General features: G+C 40.5%; 1 protein-coding gene across 4 annotated transcripts in view; it reads left to right on the top strand.

Annotated features, from left to right (window-relative positions):
- The window catches only part of tub (TUB bipartite transcription factor), a 265,736-nt gene that overhangs the window by 195,711 nt on the left and 49,085 nt on the right, over positions 1 to 20,940 (top strand). For 3 of the 4 annotated variants that reach the window (XM_052029520.1, XM_052029521.1, XM_052029519.1), the window contains exons 2-3: positions 1,292 to 1,343; positions 5,648 to 5,810. In XM_052029520.1, the coding sequence (XP_051885480.1) occupies positions 1,292 to 1,343; positions 5,648 to 5,810 (215 nt within the window). Of the gene's footprint in view, positions 1 to 1,291; positions 1,344 to 5,647; positions 5,811 to 7,679; positions 7,904 to 20,940 lie in introns of those variants that run through there. The other variant, XM_052029523.1, reaches the window with a different exon arrangement.

Genomic DNA, 20,940 nt, shown 5'->3' with positions numbered 1-20,940 from the left:
GGCTCTGCCCTTTTTAACTTCTTGGCCTTCAAGCACTTTGCAAGCAGTGTTACTCTATATTTGACTGATCTGATACTAGGGACAGTCAGGGTTTCTTTCTTCTGCAGTGTGATAAAACACTTTAATACCTCACAACCAACTATCCACATTGCTTTCTGGGGACTTACCTGGAAAGCAAGTTAGGAGGAATAGGCGCCAGTCTATCTACTTATTGACAACATCAATGCAATGCAACATTTACGCTATTGATAATAGAAAAATGACAAATTACCTGATAATTTTAATGAGGTAAACATTGCATGTGAAAAGCTCACAAAATTCCAAAATTGAGAGAGGACACAAAAATTGGTGGAGTCATAGATAGCAAAGAAGGTCGCCTAAAGATACAGCGGGACATAGATTAGCTGGAAGGTTGGACAGAGTGGTGCAAATGGAACTTAATCTATACAAGTATGAAGTAATGCACAGGAAGGTCAACTTTTGGTTGGACATATAGAGTAAATGGCAGGGGCCTTAGGGATGTGATGTACAGAGAGACCTTGGAGCATAAATCCATGGTTCTTTGGAAGGGGAAACACAGGTGGATAGGTAGTTAAAAAGTTATTTGCTGTGCTTGCATTCATTGATCAGGCATTGGGTATAAAAGATGGGACGTCATTTTGCGTTGGTTATATTGCACTTGGAGTATTGTGTACAGTTCTCTTTGTCATACTCCAGGAAGGATGTGGTAGCAATAGAGAGAGTGCAGAAGAGAATGGGTATGGAGGGCTGCAGCTAACAGTGGAGATTGTGTAGGCTGGGTTTATTGTAACTGGAATGTAGGAGGCAGAAGAATAAACTTTACAGAGGTTTATAAAATTATGAGAGGCATAGACAGGATAGATAGTCGGAATCTTTTTCCCATGACAGGGGAGTCTAGTACTCAAGGTCACAGGTTTAAAGTGAGAGGGAAGACATTTAAAGGAGATCTGACTGGTAGTTTTTACACACAGGGTGTTGAATATTTGGAATGAGCTGCTAGACAAGGTAGTTGAGACAGACACATTTAAAAGGTACTTGGATAAGATGGATGTACAGGGATATGGGATTATTGTAGATAGGCAATTTCTAGTTGAAAAGTTAAAAAAAAACAGGGAGGAGATGTAAAAAGAGGAGTAGGAGTAATTCAGCAGCTTGTTATAAGCTGCACAGGAATGATGGTCTTTATGTTTATTTCAGGAATAGATGCACAGTATGTGATGTCAATTTCTAGCAGACATATTTTGATTACTTGTACTTTTTATCCTCACAGTGTACTGGATGATGAAGGCAGTAACCTGCGACAACAGAAGCTTGACAAACAGGTAAAACATTTACGTACCACACATAATGGTGTTTGTTTTCTTTCTCATTCTATATGTTAAAAAAACAGCTCTTGAGTTGATCAGTGGCTCATTCATAATACACTATCTGTTGGACAATGCCATACCTTTTAAAAATTATTTGCAAAACAAAGTTGTCAGTAGTTTAAAGAAGTGCACAAAGCAAAGCATGACAGAGGCTGCAAATCTGAAACATTAAAATGAAAGTACTGGAAAGACTCAACAGGTTTTGGACAGCATTTGCAAAGTGTTTTGGTTACTGAAATATTAACTTCTCTGTGCTTTCCACAGATACTGCATAACCTGCAGAGTGCTTCTGTTTTTATTTTACAGGTGCTAATGACCATGACAAACATCCACAGGACATTCCTGTTTGCAGATTTTATATATGTGTATGCACAAACTTGTTACCCAATTTCAGGATATTCCACTGTCTGTTATTTTATTGGGGCATTAACTTGCTGAAGTTGTTCACAGGTATTTCACCAATGGGTTATTTGAAACCTTCTTGCAATAGTGAACCTTTCTATTGGATCTCAGCGTTAGGTAATTCTCCAGCTTTATGCAGATCAGGTACTTTACTGAGTTGAGGGTAGTTTTGGCAAGATGAAGAATTTTAGCATTAAATACTTTTCTGCCAATATTTACTGCTAATCACAGCCCCTTCTAGTCCCTGTAGTATAGTTCATAATCACTGGTCATCACTAATATTTTCATAAGGGAACCTGGGCTCCTTTATATTGACAGGGTGCTGACTGCCAAGCTCATGCATCTTCCTGAGTACCTTCTACAAACAAGCAATTCCAGCTGACCAAGCAACAGTAGCTGAGATCCAGTTCTGCGGCATACACATAGGTTGAACCTGGGACCTTTCTGATCCAAATTATTCAGACGCCTACTTATGGTAATTTCAGGCCATACAATATACAGCAGGACTTACGGTGAAAATGCTGTTGTATTCGGAACAATAATACAAATGGAAAAAAATGGAAGATCACCCATCTAACACATGCTAACTTTCAAGATAAATAGGAATTTTGCAAAGCTTTTGTGCGTATTTGGATCAACTGAATGTGAATGGTGCCATGATGATACAACTGTAGTGGTTTGTGCTGCATGTCCTCTCCATATTTCCTAACCTATACGTTAAATAAAGCCTCTTATTCCCACTACCCTCCAATTAGCTTGTTATGGTGGCACCAATTCTGATGATGCAATGGATGTTATCATGAACCAGCAACAAAAGAAACACACTGAGCATGACTCAGTGTTAAAAACTATTTTATTAATCACTACTTATGATAATACGTAAAATAAAAGTAAAAATGTTAGTATGTTAGACTTCAAAAATGTTAAACCTTGAACGTTAACCCCAAAACTAAACTCTTCGTGTGTGTGTGTGTGTGGCAAAGTCCAAAACTCCCAGTTCAGGAATGCTTCTTAAAGTTCAGTTCCGCAAGCCATAAGGTGAAACATGAGCAAGGGCTTCTTCAACAACCACCGTTGTCAGAAGATAAGACGTAGATGTAGAAAAACAGAGAGAGAGTAAATACGAAATCCAAATGTTCCACGATGGAACCCAAACGACACTCCAGTGTTTACTCGGTAGTGACTTCCTCACCCCGAAAAGCATCCGAATCGTGGTCGTCCACACACAAATACCTGTTTCCTTCTACAGGTCAGCAACAAAGTGAACTCCACCAGATTACTTCCAACTTCCATACATGGATTTCAGTGGCAAATACAGTTATTGTTTCTCATCCATCGATAGAGAAAACAAGCAGGCTGGTGTCTCTCTCCCTTCTCTCTCTCTCTCTCTCTCTCTCCTTCTTCTTCTTCTAACTTCTACAACGTCATTACGTCCTTTATCTTCTATCGACGTAAGCACGCCCCACACACACATACACACACACTCTCTATCTTAAAGGGTCTTTCACTGAGTCTGTAACAATGTCGACCAGAATGAAAACAACATGACTACCTCAAGGTTAATGGGCAGTGACCTCCACATTGCATTGCGCATAGTCACCCACTTTGGACAATTAGAGAATAGATTCCTTTTCTGTTGCAACGCATATTTGTGGATATATGGCCCCCATAAAATGAGGTGTGTGTTGTCAATGGTATCTGACATCTCAGGAAAGCCGGCAATCCTCATAAATACTTGTCACCTCCTGCCAGAGAAATAAAATGCAACTAAGTCTCTTTGATTAGAAAATATCAAAGAGATAGCATATAGCAAGCTGAAAGGTGTTTCAGACTTCTCCAATTCTAGTTCAAAAGAAGTCCGTTAGCTACAAGTTAATGTGTAAGTTAATTTGTGGGACTCTGGGCCATGTGGACTACTTCCTATATCTCAGGAGCCACTTCTTGGTGAGGGCAGGCACACATAGTGGGATTTGCCTTTGCTTTTGGTGCAATGGCACAACCTGTGTTGATTTGAGAAGAGGGTATTTGAAGATCAAGAACTCAGATGTGGCACTAAACTCATGGCCTACCGTGCAACAATGATCTCTGTCCTACTGTATGCTTTTGAGACATGGACTGCTTACACTAGGCACCTCAAGATATAGGAGGGTTTCTGCTGGAGGGATTAATATTGATGCCCTCTCCCAGGACAGCATCCCCAGCACTGAGGTGCCAGTTACACTCGGCTGACTGGGATGGTCAGGATGCATTGCTTGAATACCCAATACCAGACTCCTGAAACAGAAACTCTATTCTGTCATGGGGGCAGATTACAAAGCAGACAGAGGAAAAGATTCAAGGATATTCTCAAAGTTTCCTGGAAGAAATGCAACATCCCCATTCATTCCTGGGAACTCTGGTCCATGGCTGCTCAAAGTTGAGAAGGAGCATTTGGGATGGTTTTGAGAACCTTACAGCCATGCATCAGGAGCAGACGGAAGCCCTGCAAAAATAGCAGAAGGAGTGCAAAACCTCAAACTATCCAACCACCCATCCCATCAGACACCATCTGCCCCATTTGGGAAAGAGCAACACACAAAATGCTAGAGGAACTTAGCAGGTCAGGCAGCTTCTATGGAGGGAAATGGGTGTTTCGGGTAGAGACCCTTCATCTGGACTAAAAGATAGAGGGGAGATAGCCAGTATAAAAGGTGAAGGGAAGCGGTGGAGCAAGAGCTAGCAAGTGATAGGTGGACCCAGGTGGGGTGGGGTCACAGGCAGCTGGAGGGGAGAATGAAAATAATGACAGAAGCTGGGAGGTGATAGGTGGAGGTGACAAAGGGCTGAAGATGATGGAAGAAGGTGGAGGAAAAGTTAACATTTCAGGTCCATAACCTTTAATCAGAACCGGAAAAGTGAGAAAAGAAGCATGTTTTCAGTTGCAGAGAGGGAAGGAGTGGAGGGAACCGAGGGAAGTCTGAGACAGGGTGCAGACCAAAGATGTCCCTTCCACACTGTGCTTCAGGTGAAAGGACGCAGTAGAGCGGGAAGAAACAGCACATGCTGGGACTGTGAGACCCAGACTGAGCAGTCACTTTCAGATACCTTTGCCGTTCAGGGACATATGAAGATAATTTGTATATGTCCCCAGAAATAATTAAAAATAAAACAAGTGATTAATTATATTAAAATATTACTAAAAGATTAAAACTCAACGATTCAGAAACAGCTTCTTCCCCTCTGCCATCAGATTTCTCAACTGACCATGAACACTACCTCGTTATTCCTTTTTTGCATTATTTATTTATTTTTGTAATTTGTGATAATTTTGTCTTTGCACGGTACTGCTGCCGCAAAATAACAACTTTTACGTGATCTATCAGTGATAATAATTGATTCAAGTAAATTAAGCATATGTTACTTTGTTTTAATATGGTTTAATACTTTAAGTAAAACAACAAATCACTGGACTGAGGCTTCCCTCGCAATTCTCCAGGTGGGGAACGGGGGTTCCGATCCCATCCCAGGGTCCGGCTGGCCTGGGATCGGAGAGGAGGATTCCCTGGTGTCATGGGAGGGGAATCCCACGCCACGGGGGGAGTCCCCCGATAGAACAGAGCGACGGATTCACCGACATCTGTCACTCAGGGCGCCCCAGACGGTGGGAGGGTCTGCCCAACTCGGGGGTTCGCTAGGCAGCGACCGGCCGCCGGCGACTCCCCTGGAACTGCCCCGATCCGATGGGATCGGCCCAGCCGCGACTCGGAACTGCAGAGAAGTCATTGTTCACCGGGGCGGCCGCTTCCTTGGTCCAAAGTTCAGTCAAACCACCAGTTTACGCGAGGTTGCTCAGTGACTAAGGCGTTTGCTTTCCACAGCGAGCTTTACTGGAACAGAAGCAGAAGAAAAAGCGCCAGGAGCCGCTGATGGTGCAGTCAAACGTGGACAGCCGATCCCGGGCTCGGCGGATGAAGCAGTCAGAGGAGCAGGCCCCTCTGGTCGAGTCTTATCTCAACAGTAACAGCAGCACCATTTATCATGGTAAGTCAGTGCACTCTGCTGATTCAAGGTTTCTATCAGACCAATTCAAATCATCTGAGAGTTCAAATATTTTTACACCTGTTCCGCTTTTTAATGTTGCTTCCTTGGCTTAATTATTATTGTAGCATTGATTTGTCTCTCATAAATAAACTTAGCTGAAGTTATCAGGCGTAAAACTGTGATTCTCATTGCAGGCAGCGCTCGGTGATCCGTCGATGTGCTGGGGAGAGGGGAGAGATAGTGTGTAAAATCATTGTACTGATCACTGCTGTTCAATTTGAGAATGTCGGAATTTAATAAAGGTTAATCCATTTGCTACCTGTCTGTGGAATCTTAATGACATTATTTGTAGCAACAGTAAATAAACACACAGAATCCACCGTTCAGAAAACACTTCCCTCAATTTAATACCTTTGCTCTTTGTGTTCCTCAACGCATGGGGTTGAAGGTCAATGTCAGTGACAATTAAATTCCCTTGGAAGGAACATGGTAAAGATGTAATCAAGTTTATTATAACGAGATTAGATGTCTACACTGCTCGGTATAAATATTATTATTTTCACAGAAGTCATAGTGTAATTACTGCATCACAATGATTTCAGCCTATTAAGGAAGCTTTACCCTAAGCCTGCTGAGGGAATTGAACGTCACTGACGGTGACCTTGATCCCCCTGAATTGATGTTTCAAAAAGCAAACACACCTGGAATATTAAATAGTAGGGACTGTTTTGTAAACTCTGCGTATCCTTGATGTTGCTGCAAAAGCTATCGTTAAGACTAGACAGAGCAAGCAATAGAGCATCCTTTATTGAAGGCAGTCATCTTCCAATTAAACAGCAGAGAGTGGAACAACGATGTACCAAGATAGAAAATGAAGACAAAATTGCAGATGCTGGATATCTGAAATAAAAACAAGAGAGCATGTGAAATGGTAGGTGGTGTAACAAAAGTTCAACAACTTGTGCTATTTTGTCTTTATTGCAGGAAAATATCATACAATTTGAGGGAAAGATGCTGATGTTCACAATGTGATCATCTTCATTCCCCTTTCTAACATAATCACATACCGAGAAAACAAGTTAAACCATTTCGGGTGTAAGCAGAAGGGGTCATATGTTTTTGGAATTGAAATTACAGAAACAGGTAAAAGGACCGAGTTCAGAGTTTTGATACCTTGCCGTGCTGTGTCAGATAGATTGCTTCATCCGCAACAAGTTTCCCATCCAGTCTCTGTCCTTTTACTAAATCAGTGTTCACTGGTTCTAAAATCTGCTGATGTTTAGCTGCAGATTGCTGTAACTTATAACAATGAGATCACAGCCATTGATCCTGCGGATTGGTAGCCAACGTTTTTCAGTGACAAGGAGAAAACTAAAACACCTAGACAGCAAAAGAAAACTGACCAAGTCAATATCTCTTTGCTTCTAATTGTGAAAGGAATGTGTTTATATATGTAAAATAACCTGAGATAATTTCACAGTGGTGTGTTGGTGATTGTTATGAAGTGCCTTTTCTTTCCATGGGAAAAAAATGTCATTAAAGCCCATTGATTAAGTTACTATCCTGTTAACCATGGTTACTCATCCTCTGTGACTTAAGTTGACTGTGACACTCTTTCACTGATCTGTTGGGCCATTCTTTCTCAAAATAAAAGGGGAACATTCAGTGCTGCATTCGAAATGATATGGAGCTGAAAATTAAAATTTATGACTGCGCTACAGTTCAAGACATTACATAACTGGCCTGAGCTGGCGAACTGAAGTCAGCTGCCTTGGAACTAATAATATTTGGGAATAAAAGCTTGTGTGTTCTGAGTAGTGTCTATGCAGTGTGGATTTGCTGTAGCTAAGTGCTTAGAAATTCGATAAATTCATTAAATAATTAAATTAAGAGAGGCATGGCGGTAAGTGTCTGCAGTTCCAGGAACTTTGACACGGACTGGATGAGCTAGAGTCTGAGATTCAGAAATTGAGATGCATCAGGGATGGAAAAAGTTACCTGGATACTTCATTCATGAAGATGATGGCACACTTTAAGCACTACGGAAATGGTCTGTCAAGAGAGACTGGTGGATGTAACCATGAGTGAACCAGGTATGGGGATCCAGAAGGTAGTGTTGGAGGAGCCTCAATCCCTGCATGTCCGACAGTTAGAATATTCTTGCCATCTGTGTGACAGAGTGCAGCAGGGGAGGATGAGCAAACTGTATTTTTGTAAAGGGGGCTAATCAACATGGGGGAGTAACAAAGAATATTGTGGTGAAAGGGGACAGCAAAGTAAGAGCAATAGGTAGTGTTCTCCGCAGCTGTGAGCACAAGTCCCAAAAGCTTTGTTGCCAGCCTTGTACCATGGTTAAGGATATCTCCTTGGGGCTGGATAGCAAAGGAGTGGGAAGGGAAGGATCAAGTTGCCATGGTCCCCGTCGCAAAGGTAGGGCAGAGAAGGAGATTCTGCTGAAGGAATATGAGCATCTCATGCCCAGCTTAATAAGTAGATCCCCAAAGTTAAAGTCTGGATTACTACCTGTGCCGTGTGCAAATTGGCAAAATATCAGTCAGATCAGAGAGTTGTATCTGTGGCTCAAAGATTGGTGCAGGAAGATCAGTTTCAATTCATGTGCTACTGGCTGTAGTATTGGGAAAGAGCAAGCTGTACTCTTGGAATGGGATTCACTTGAATTGACTAACTGAGGGTGTAGATTGAATAGCATATGACTAAATAGTGTTGTGGGGTTGGGGATGAGGGTCAGGGGAATCCATGGAGGAGGGTGGTTTCCAGTGAGAGAAAATTTAGGAAGTTAAAATGAGAGAACAAGATGATTGTGGGTAGCAAAATAGTCAATGTTAATCAGAGTTCATCAGTTGGGACAGGGCAGACAGGCAAGTATGGCTCCAATTAGATTCAGAGCAAGGAAAAATGTAAACATAACAAAATTGAAGGCACAGCATTCATAACAAGATAGATAAATTAATGGCACAAATAGAAAAAATGGATACAATCTAATAGCCATTATAGAGACATGAATGACAAGTTTCCAAAGATGGAAATTAAAAATTGTAGAATGCAGACAATTAGGACAGACAAAATGAAAAAGGAGTAGTTAAAGGATCTTAGGTTGGAAAATCAAGAATTTGAATGAGTTGGATGGAGCTAACAAAGAGCAAGGGGTGGAAAACAATGTGAGGGTTGACAGTAGGAGCCCAAATAGTAGTAGTAATGCAGGGCTAATATAAATCAGGATATTAGAGATGTATAATTTTCTGGGTGGAGGATCTGACTGGTGAGATACTAGAGGAGTTGGTACTGGGGTCCCAGCTGATGAAGTGTAACACATACGAGTTTGCTAATCCTACAAAATTGGTTTTCCATGTGCACTGCTGAGGAAGATGCAAAGAGGACTGAGGTAGGCCAGATGAATGATAAGGACAGGGCAGGTGAAATATAATGTGGGAAAATGTGAGGTAGGAAACAAAACTTTTTAAACGGTGAGAGATGGAAAGATGTTGATATTCAGAGGTACCTGAATGTCTTTGTACATGAATTATTGTGAGTTAGCAGCAAGCAATTGGGAAGCCAACCATTATACTGGCCTTTATTGCAAGAGGTTTTGAGTACCAGAGTAAAGACATCTTACTGGAATTATATTGCGCATTGGTGAGACTGTACAGGTCTGATTTCCCTACCTAAGGAAGGTTATACTTTTGAAAGAGGGATTACAAGAAAGGTTCACCAGATTGAGTCTTGTGATGGTGAGTTTGTCCTTTAGAGGAGAGGTTAAAGAGACTGGGCCTCCAGAGGTTATTTCATTGAAACATGCAATGCTTTTTGACGGTTTCACAGGATAGATTAGAGTTGATGGTTGCTATTTCTGAAACCAGGGGTCAAAGTCACAAAATGAGATAAGAAGAAATTCCTTTACCCAGAAAACAGGAAATCTTTGGAGTTCTCTAGCCACAAGAGCTGTGGAAGCTCACTCTCTGGGTACATTCAAGAGAGAGAGTGATAGACTTTTGGATATTGGGAGAATCCAGGGTTATGCAGTTAATGCAGTAAAGTGGCGCTGAAGTAAAAGATTAACTATGATCTAATTAAGTGATGGAGCAAGCACAAGGGCACAATAATTTATTCTTGCTTCTATTATTTGTTTTTATGTAATAGTATTGTGGCATCAAAATTCCTTTTGCTAGCTAGATCAACAGCCAAGTTAAAGTACATTTGTAATTTCAATTTTGACATCTATTCAATATTCAACTTTCTCTTTCCTTTTTAAAAGTGATTTACTTCAAGGTTCAACATGGTGCCTATTCAAAATTGTTTCTCAATCCAACAGCACTGCTGATTGAAGGTGAAAGCTTGACCCTAGATAGATCACCGACAAATGAATTTAGCAGCTTTAATAAATTTCCTTGCTTTAAATGGAAAAACTGATGTACAGCAAGGTGCCACGATTCAGACATTATCTTTTCATTTCTGAGACTTTTGATTCAAACTCTATTGAGATGAAAGCCTTTCTGCTTTGTTATGAGATAATTCAATGCAGTTATATAATCATTCAGCATACATTGAAGGCCTTTGCCGCATTTATGTCTACACCATTTCCTTAATAGAACTATTCAATTACTATCATTCTCCCATCCTTTCACTATCAAACTGCAAATGTTTCTCCTTTTCAAGCGTATGCTTTACTTGCACTTGAATCTGCTTCCACCATGCTACAAGGTGATGCTTTTAAGATTCCAGCAACTTAGAGGGCTTAAAAAAAGTTTGACCACTTATTTTAAATCAGTAACTTCTGATTACTGACCCACCCATTAGTGTAACAGGATATTTACTATATCTAATGCCTTCAATCTCTATTAAATCATACCTTTAACTTTTCTGCTCCAGTGACAACATTATCAGCTCCTTTTGGCTCTCCATAAAACTAAATCCCCTCCTCCCTTCCAATAAATCTCACCTCATATCTTTAAGGTTTTGACATTCTTCCTCAAGTGTGGTGCCCAGGTGCATACTTCACACGATTTGTGACATGTTAGAGTAACTAAACATAATGCCTCAGTTCATTAACCTAATTATCCATCACATACAAGCTGGGCATAAATTTCTGTGTATATGTGTACGGGAGAGCGAGAGAGAGTGAGTGAAAATGTTAGGCCAATTTTATTGACTTGTGGATGCCCAGCTTCTGGAATTAATCAGAAATATACTCATGTAGAAGAAAATAAGTTCACTCATGGCAGAAAAGAAATTAGTTCTGGGCCTGGGATTCTCCTCTTTAGGGTAAAGCTGTACAGAGATGGGATTTCTGCCCTGCATCTTCTAATAACATTCCAATGCTATCCATTTCCATGGTTACAGATGTGTATCGATGTTCAATAGGCTTTCATGGGGATCTCAGCCATCAGAAAGGAAGCCATGAGAAAATATGCCATAAATGAGATAACGTCTGTCTTGAATGGCACTGTGAGAAAATTTTAATGCTCAGCTATATATTGTTTAGAGTGAAATATTGAATATGGGCATTTTTGTTGAATAAAAAAAAAGAATGCACAACAGTTAGGGAAAGAATGTCACAGTCGATATAAACAAAGAACAGTAGATATCTAAGGCTGACAAGACAGTAATTTAATCAATGGGTTTGAATGTCATTCTTTTTCTTAGCAAAAAGGCTAGTTTAAAACAGTCACCAAAATGTCACTGTGAAATTACTCCAGGATATTGTTTTCAATGTTATAAATATATTCTTTTGTCAATTAGAAGCAAAGAATTATAGAGTCTGTCAGGTTGCTTTGCTGACAGGATGCAATTGTTTCCTCCTTGTCATTTATATGCATTGGCTGCCAACCTGTAGGATTGATGGTTGCTGCCCTGGGGAGAGGAAGAGAACTGGAGATGGCTCCTAAAGATGGACCACTTGTCTGATTGAGTCATTCAGTGGGTTAATGGGAGCCAGGCTTTGGGGTTGGTTGCTTGTCCTTTCCTTCGATAGGATTATCCTTGGGGCCATTGTTGAATTGAAGATTGGAGATAAAGATAACCAAGTGGGAATTTTGGCTTGTTTGGATTAGCCAGTGCAGTAAATATGTTTTACAAATATAACACAATCCATACTCATTGTAAAATATGAGTTAGTTGACTTGAGATTGCAACATTTTGCATTTTCTGGTCAGATAAGTTTTATTATAAAAATATACGTGGTCCTAATAAGCATTTAATTTTTGTGGAGTTAAAGATTCTTGGGCTTAAATTTATGCTAAGTCACATTTAGCCTTGCATGTACATTTATGGGCCTTTTATCAACAGCCCAGATTAGATTTCTACTTCAAATATAATATAATGGCTGTTAATTTACTTGATTACAATTTGTTAGCTCATCGTTCTGATTAGGAGAACGGTTCATATAAAATTTCAATGTTGCGTGAACTTAACTAAATGACAGGGTGATGCAATCAGTTCACTAGATGTGCTCCCACACCAGTTGCTTGATCCCTGCAATAGATCCCTTTCCTTGGGTAATCCTGACGTCTCAGCAACATACCAACAACATTTTATAGCAGGAACTCCTTGAATGGGAATGGCCTGATCAGCATCTTGGCCACTGGTGTTCTCACATACCAGCGCCTTCTGTTGCTAATTTTTTCATCTGTCCATATTCAATACCTTGAACTGCAGTTTTTCCTAAGCAGTGCCATAAATCATGTTGCTTTAAGGCCTTGCAGAATTGTAATTTGCTTTGCATGTTCATTAATATTTCATGATTGCAATCCTTCCAAAAAATGATTCATGAATCGTGATAAAGAAGTAATCCAATGATTCTCAGCGTGGTAGCAATAACAAAAGCAATGTTCCTTGATGATTTGGACAAAAAATGGTAGCTAAATGTAGATTGCAGATTAAACTAATAATGATTACACAAATTTGAGAAGAATACGTTGATGTAGTTTCTTTTCTACTGTTACTGTGGAGTCCAATAACAATAAGGAAGGGATGATAATTCATATCTAGCTCTCTCGGAAGCATTTTGAAAAGGGCATTAAATTGTTCCAGTGATATTTTTGATATGAATCCAAGATATAAATCAAGTCTTGGGTTAAAACTTAATTTATGCCAGGAAGGGCCAAAATATTAGGGGGAATTGTTGCTCCATTGCCACTCTCCCTTGCTTGTCATGGTCTTTTGTTTGCAGTGCAGGAGGGAGCATGAGAGAGAAGGAAACACAGTCACAAGCATACCCACATTAAATTGGACATGTGTATGGCAAGTTCCCAGGCTTCCTCAAACTTCATCGTTTGTCTTCTGAAAGACCCAATGCTGAGCAATCCCAGACCTTCTAATGGAAGTCAATAGATATCTTTTTCAAACACCAAGAATTTTCCTTCAGTTTCTTTTACCTGGCCTCTGAAATAGAGGCTGTGTACTTTTGCTTTCTGCCAGCATTAGCTACTTTCCAAATACAAAAGGAAAGCTTTTTTGCTTGATTAGACACCAACTGGCTACACTATCTTCCCTTGATGAACAAGCTCTATGGAAGTCTGTTAGTCATGGTCTTAGCTGGTGCTCCGCTACCTTCTGTGACTATCTGTGAGTGTCTCTGCAGAGCCTGAATTCAAGATTACCTTTCACTGGAGATCTTTTAGTTGATCTTTTAATCATAAGTTGATGCAGAGCATTTATCATAGTTTATTGGACCTGAGTAAGCAGAGCCCTGCTGTACTTATATTTTGTTTGTATCACATCTCAACAGATGTTGTAATTAGAAACATGGGCCCATTGTGCAGGTCCTAAATGCTCCTCATTTTGAGACTGTGACTCCTAGTTTTCCTCCTAACTTTCAATCCATATTTGATCATTATCCCCAATTCCACATAGTCTAACTTTGTTCACCAATCTACTGCGTGGGACCTTATCTGAAGCTTTTTAGAATCCAAACAAACCACTGACTTTGCCTCATCTGCTCCAGCAAAGTCCCTGGTCTGCTCCGGTTTCCTCCCACATTCCAAAGACGTATGGGTTAAGAAGTTGTGGGCATGCTATGTTGGCGCTGGAAGCGTGGCGACACTTGCAGGCTGCCCCCAGAACACTCTACGCAAAAGATGTATTTCACTGTCTGTTTTGATGTACATGTGCCTAATAAAGATATCTTATCTTCTCTACCTATGATTCAAGGAACAAAGCCTCTCTCCTCCACTCCACACCACACCACTTGGTTCACTGAGGCTGCACACAATAAAATCTGTAGGCCGCCCATTCTGAAGTTTACCATCATAACATTTAGCATAGGACTGGTTGAGCATTGGTTTCAATAAATAAATGTTTAATGAATCACTTGCCACTTTACCACTAGTTCATAAGCTTTACATTTTCTTCCTGAAGCCTACTTACTTAAAATGGATTTTCTACTTGTCCAGCTAAGAACAATGTAAAATATAACTGGAATGTGCAATAAACTCTGAATTGGTCATTCTCTAATCTATCAAATGTCTAATTGATTCTCTCTTTATATTTTAAGTGAAATGCTGATGGATGAATTGCTCTAGGTTGGGTTTCAAATGCCTAACATTATTACTTCATTAATTTATGTAACATTTTAATCTGATTACGTTTATTTTAAATTTAAGATAGCTAAACTGAAATTTATTCTTCAATTGCCATATACGGAAACATAAAATGCAGTCAAGTCAAGAAAAGGCTACTCAATAATCTCAGGAGTTCAAGAACTATCGGGCTGTTTTCAAATTGTACTTTGAATTCACTGGAGTATATAGTCTAAAATCTTCTCTTCATTTGCATTTTACTGGAATTCAATTTGTCAGAACCTAAACATTCCCCGAGTGAACCAAAGCTCACCTCAACTTCACTCAAAATCAAAGTTGGGCTCCTTGGAGGATTCACTTCTCTGATTAGCAGTTCACAGGTAACAGGGTAGGCTCATGGGACACTGTACAGTGATGTGAAATGTTCTGACTGTGAGAAGCTTAAAAGCCCCAGGCAACAGCAGAACTAGATTTGCTTACTCTGCTGATGTGTAGGAGATGTTGTGATGCAAACCCAGGCATCCTATCCCGCAGGATTGCCCAGGTTAAAGCTGTACCTGAAACCCTGGGTGGCAAATTGGAATTAATTTTTAAGTAGTTAGGAATAACCTCTTATAAATAAATAACAGCGGCCAATTTCTATTAGCATTTGTAGGCCATGGGCATGGAGGGAGTGTTAGTTGGCTGGATGGTATGGACTAGGCACCCACCATTAATGTTATCTGACAGAAGTATGGAGATAATATTTATATTCTCAATAATAAATTTGTTGCACAACGGGTTCTATCCAGTCCATGTTCTAGATTTCCAAATATCAACATCTAAAAATTGATGATGCAACATTTATTTGCAGACAGCCAATGATGTTGGAAGGGTATTGTTAACTTTGTCTAAATCCTTTAATTTTTTGATTTTTTTTAAGACTGAATGCCTGTTTCTAAAGTTTAATTAAGTTGCTAGGTTGGGTATTTAAGTGTAATTTGCCTAGAAATCAGACTGCATGACATCGCACTATTTTTGTACAATACACTATTAAATCTACATGAAAAGTAAAGTGTAGTTGAAAAATTATGAAGTCAAATTATGATCTTCCGTAATGCACCAATGCACAGAAAAGCCTGCTCTTGTGCAAAGATGTTCGACAGTGTACAACGCTTGTCTGGATGGCACTTCCGTAGTTATCACTGATCCATGATTGGCTTGCTCATGCTAAAGCAGATCTTCTCAGTGCTTTTCACAAGAACATAAGAAATAGGAGCAGGAGGAGGCCATCTGGCCCATTGAGCCTGCTCTGCCATTCAATAAGATCATGCCTGATCTGGCTGTGGACTCAGATCCACCTACCTGCCTTTTCCCCATAACCCTTAATTCCCCTACTATGCAAAAATCTAACTGTGTCTTAAATATATTTGATGAGCTAGCCTCCACTGCTTCCCTGGGCAGAGAATTCCACAGATTCACTCCGCTCTGGGAAAAGCAGTTTCTCCTCATCATCCAAAATCTATTCCCCCGAATCTTGAGGCTATGTCCCCTAGTTCTATTCTCACCTACCAGTGGAAACAACCTTCCTGCCTCTATCTTATCTATCCCTTTCATAATTGTATATGTCTCTATAAAATCCCCTCTCATTCTTCTGAATTCCAGTGAGTTTTGTCCCAGGCGACTCAATCTCTCCTCATAGGCTAACTCCCTAATCTCCGGAATCAACCTAGTAAACCTCCTCTTCACTGCCTCCAAAGCCAGTATATCTTTCCTCAAGTAAGGAGACCAGAACTGCATGCAGTTCTCCAGGTGCGGCCTCACCAGTACCCTGTACAGTTGCAGCATAACCTCCCTGCTCTTAAATTCCATCCCTCTTGCAATGAAGGCCAACGTTCCATTTGCCTTCTTGATAACCTGTTGCACCTGCAAACCAACCTTTTGCAATTCATGTACAAGCACTCGCAAGTCCCTCTGCGCAATAGCATGCTGCAATCTCTCACCATCTAAATAATAATTTGATCTTCTATTTTTCCTTCCAAAGTGGATGACCTCGCATTTACCAACATTGTACTCTTATCTGCCAGACCCTTGCCCACTCACTTAACCTATCTATTTCACTCTGTGTACTCTCTGTATCCTCTGCCCAATTTGCTTTTCCACTCAATTTAGTGTCATCAGCAAACTTAGACACGCTACACTCTGTCCCCTCTTCCAAATCGTTAATGCATATTGTGAATATTTGCGGGCCCAGCACCAACCCCTGTGGCACCCTACTCACCACTGATTAACAACCAGAGAAACACCCATTTATCCAAACTCTCTGCCTTCTATTGGTTAAGCAATCCTCTATCCATTCTAATACATTACCCCCAACTCCATGCATTCTTATATTATGGACAAGTCTTTTATGCAGCACCTAATCAAAAGCCTTCTGGAAATCCAAGTATACAACATCCACCTGTTCCCCTCTATCCACTGCGATCATTATGTCCTCAAAGAACTCCAGTAAGTTTGTCAAACAGGAGCTGCCCTTCCTGAATCCATGCTGTGTCTGCCTGATCGAACCACTTCTATCTAGATGACTCGCTATTTTTTCCTTACTGATAGCCTCAAGCATTTTCCCGACTACAGACATTAAGCTAACTGGCCTATAGTTACCTGCCTTCTGCCTACATCCTTTTTTAAATAGTAGTGATATATTCGCTGTCTTCCAATCTGCCGGGACCTGCCCAGAGACCAGAGAATCTGGGTAAATTATCACAAATGCATCTACTATAACTTCCGCCATTTCCTTCAGTTCCCTGGGATGCATCCCATCAGGATCAGGGTACTTGTCTACCTTTAGGCCCACTAGTTTGCTCATCACTACCTCTTTAGTGACAGCGATTGTATCAAGGTCCTCACCTCCCATTGCATCTCTCTTTGGCACGTTAGACCTGTCCTCCACTGTGAAGACTGACATAAAATAGTCATTCAAGGCCTCGGCCATTTCCACATTACCCAATATTAATTACACCTTCTCATCTTCCAAGAGACCTATGTTTGCTTTAGCCATGCTTTTCCGCTTTATATAATTATAAAAGCTTTTACTATCTGTTTTTATATTTTGTGCTAGTTTACTTTCATAATCTATCTTCCCTTTCTTTGTTGCTTGCTTGGTGGTTCTTTGTTGCTTTTTAAAGTTTTCCCAATCTTCCAGTTTCTCACTACACTTGGCAACTTTGTATGCATGAGCTTTTAGCTTGATGCTTTCTTTTATTTCCTTAGTTATCCAAGGCTGGCTCTCCCCACCCTTACTGTCCTTGCTTTTAACTGGAATGTACTTTTGTTGAGGACCGTAAAAAATCTCTTTGAAAGTCTTCCACTGTTCTTCAACATTCCCACCGTATAGCCTGTGTTTCCAGTCTATGCTAGCCAACTCCTCCCTCATCCTGTTGTAGTCTCCCTTGTTTAGGCATAATGCACTGGTTTTAGATCAAACTATTGCATCCTCCATCTGTATGAGAAATTCAATCATACTATGGTCACTCTTTCCAAGAGGATCCCTAACTACAAGGTTGTTAATTTTACCTGTCTCATTGCACAGGAAAGGAACTAAGATAACATTTTCCCTTGTAGTTCACTAACATGATGTTCAAGAAAGCTATTACGGATGCATTCTATGAAGCCCTCCTCAAGACTGCCTCGACCAACTTGATTCGTTCAATCTATGTGGAAGTTAAAGTCCCCCATGACAACTGCCGTTCCATTCTTACATGCATCAAATATTTCTTGGTTTATTGCCTGTGCCACTGTAATATTATTATTCGGTGGCCTATAGACCACTCCCACCAGTGATATTTTCTCTGTACCATTTCCTATCTCTATGCAGATGGACTCAACATTCTGCTCCTTAGATCTTATATCATCTCTCACTGTTGCTCTGATCAATTAATTAAGAGCGCTACCCCACCTCCCTTACCTTCCTGCCTATCCTTCCGTATTACCTGACACCCTTGGACATTTAATTCCCAGTCATCTCCATCCTGCAACCATGTTTCTGTAATGACCAGTAAATCATACCCCTTTGTACTGATTTGTGCCACAAGTTCACTGACCTTTTTCGAATACTATGAGCATTCAGATAAAGTGCCCTTACACTCATTGTCCTTTTAGAATCTAATAATCTTTCTGTCCTTTGCGTTTGACTTTTCTGTACTCCGCTCTTACTTTTCTCTTTTCTAACTTTTGCTCTGGTCTCTGCTTTGTTTCCCTCTGTCTTTCTGCATGGATTCCCATCCCCTTGCCATATTAGTTTAAACCCTCCCCAACAGCACGAGCAAACAGATCTGTTTTAATGTGATTTAAGAAGGTCTTGCTTGACTAGGTCTGAGACTGGTACTGGAAACCTTACTTGGGTAATTTACTTAACCTGCTCTTCACTTGTGCCCCTGCCCCATCCAGTGTCCTTCATCTGAATATTGCCCTCTCCTCCAAAGTCACTGATCTGCCGATCCATTCCGACTCTCACTTATGCCTCCTCAGTCCTCCCTCCTGGGCAGCTGGCCTGTCCCTCGATCTCTCTACTGACTGCTTAATATTGATCCCTACCCTTCTTATGCCCAACCCCAAAGAAATTCAGTGGTGCACAAGGCCCAAAGCATCAGGTGCTACTGAAGTGATCTAGTATGAGGAGAGCTTATTGTTTTGTGAACTTCACCCTCAAGCCGCTTTACACTGGAACTCCATATCTGCCCCCCAGCCCTATATCTTGGAATGACCTTTCTTCATGCGAGGCCAATTCAGTGGTGCCCAACTACTTTGGTCTCGTGTATTACTGAATTTCCCTTAAACAAAACATTTGCTGGCCCTCTGTGAACTGACAAACTAATGAAACTTTATAGGTGCTGACTGATTCTTGGTACAAGTATCTTGTTTCAGTAGAATTGTGCTGTTCATTCCATGGGTTCATTCCACTTCAGTGGAACAGGAACTGCAGGAGATCTGCCCTTTCCCAAGGCTATACCAACCTGAAGCGTCACTCAAGGCTTGATCTTCCTCAAGCCCTTTAAACTATGTTATAAATTTAACGTTACAGAATTTACATTCTGTGCTCCAATAGTAATGAATTATGGAAGTGAGAACCAGAATGACAGAAAATGGTATTGAATTTATTCATTTTGCTACATATCAATTTTCCAATTGTCTGGTTATGGAAATAGAAAAATACTTTAGCAGGCCAAGAATTAGCATACGACACTGAGAGCATAGTAATCCTTCAGGAACACCTCCAGTCAACAAACGTCATCCATTTGATGCTGTCAGGGACTGTCAAAGTAAACTGAGTCCTTGGCTTTCATGTTTTGGATGCTTTCCGGGCTTGCAGTGGGAGTATTTACAAATGAATTAATGTAATTCACAAATATATTGTTCAATACATTCATTGATAGACTCACTTTTACCCAAAACCATCAACAGCAACACAACAAGCAAACTTACCAAAGGCTGGCTTTCCTGGAGTCCAGAGTCAATGGAGTCCATCCATGTTAGCATCCAGCTCACTTTTTTCCAATGGTGTATCTAAGATACCAAAAACTGAACTGTACTGACTTGACATGTTTTAAGATGAGCAGCACAGAATCACGCAGATCGGAGATAACTTTCCTAGAACTGTGATTGTACATTCAGCATCAAACTGTCTTACATTCCACTCTCATTTTAAGTTGAATGAAGAATGAAAGGATATTTCACTCTGCACTCATGTTCGTGACACCCATGTGCCGAACATATGCAGATACAGTGGCATGCAAAAGTTTGGGCACCCCTGGTCAAAATTTCTGTTACTGTGAACTGGTCAAAATTTCTGTTACTTTACTAAGTAAGTAAAAAATGACCTGATTTCCAAAAGGCATAAAGTTAAAGATGACACATTTCTTTAATATCTTAAGCAAGATTATTTTTTTATTTCCATCTTTTACAGTTTCAAAATAACAAAAAAGGAAAAGGGCCCGAAGCAAAAGTTTGGGCACCCTGCATGGTCAGTACTTAGTAACACCCCCTTTGGCAAGTACAGCTTGTAAATGCTTTCTGCAGCCAGCTAAGAGTGTTTCAATTCTTGTTTGGGGGATTTTTGCCCATTCTTCCTTGCAAAAGGCTTCTAGTTCTGTGAGATTCTTGGGCCGTCTTGCATGCACTGCTCTTTTGAGGTCTATCCACAGATTTTCGATGACATTTAGGTCGGGGGACTGTGAGGGCCATGGCAAAACCTTCAGTTTGTGCCTCTTGAGATAGTCCATTGTGGATTTTGAGGTGTGTTTAGGATCATTATCCTGTTGTAGAAGCCATCCTCTTTTCATCTTCAGCTTTTTTACAGATGGTGTGATGTTTGCTTCCAGAATTTGCTGGTATTTAATTGAATTCATTCTTCCCTCTACCAGTGAAGTGTTCCCCGTGCCACTGGCTGCAACACAAGCCCAAAGCATGATCGATCCACCCCCGTGCTTAACAGTTGGAGAGGTGTTCTTTTCGTGAAATTCTGCACCCTTTTTTCTCCAAACTTTCCTGCGTCCTCACCACAAAATTCAGCATCAGAAGTTTGCAAAGGAACATCTAAACAAGCCTGATGCATTTTGGAA

Source organism: Pristis pectinata, chromosome 14 (genome assembly GCF_009764475.1).
Source record: "Pristis pectinata isolate sPriPec2 chromosome 14, sPriPec2.1.pri, whole genome shotgun sequence".
In the NCBI taxonomy this organism is placed as follows: Eukaryota; Metazoa; Chordata; class Chondrichthyes; order Rhinopristiformes; family Pristidae; genus Pristis; species Pristis pectinata.
The sequence above is the reverse complement of the archived record's forward strand: the minus strand, read 5'-3'. Positions and strand labels throughout refer to the sequence as shown.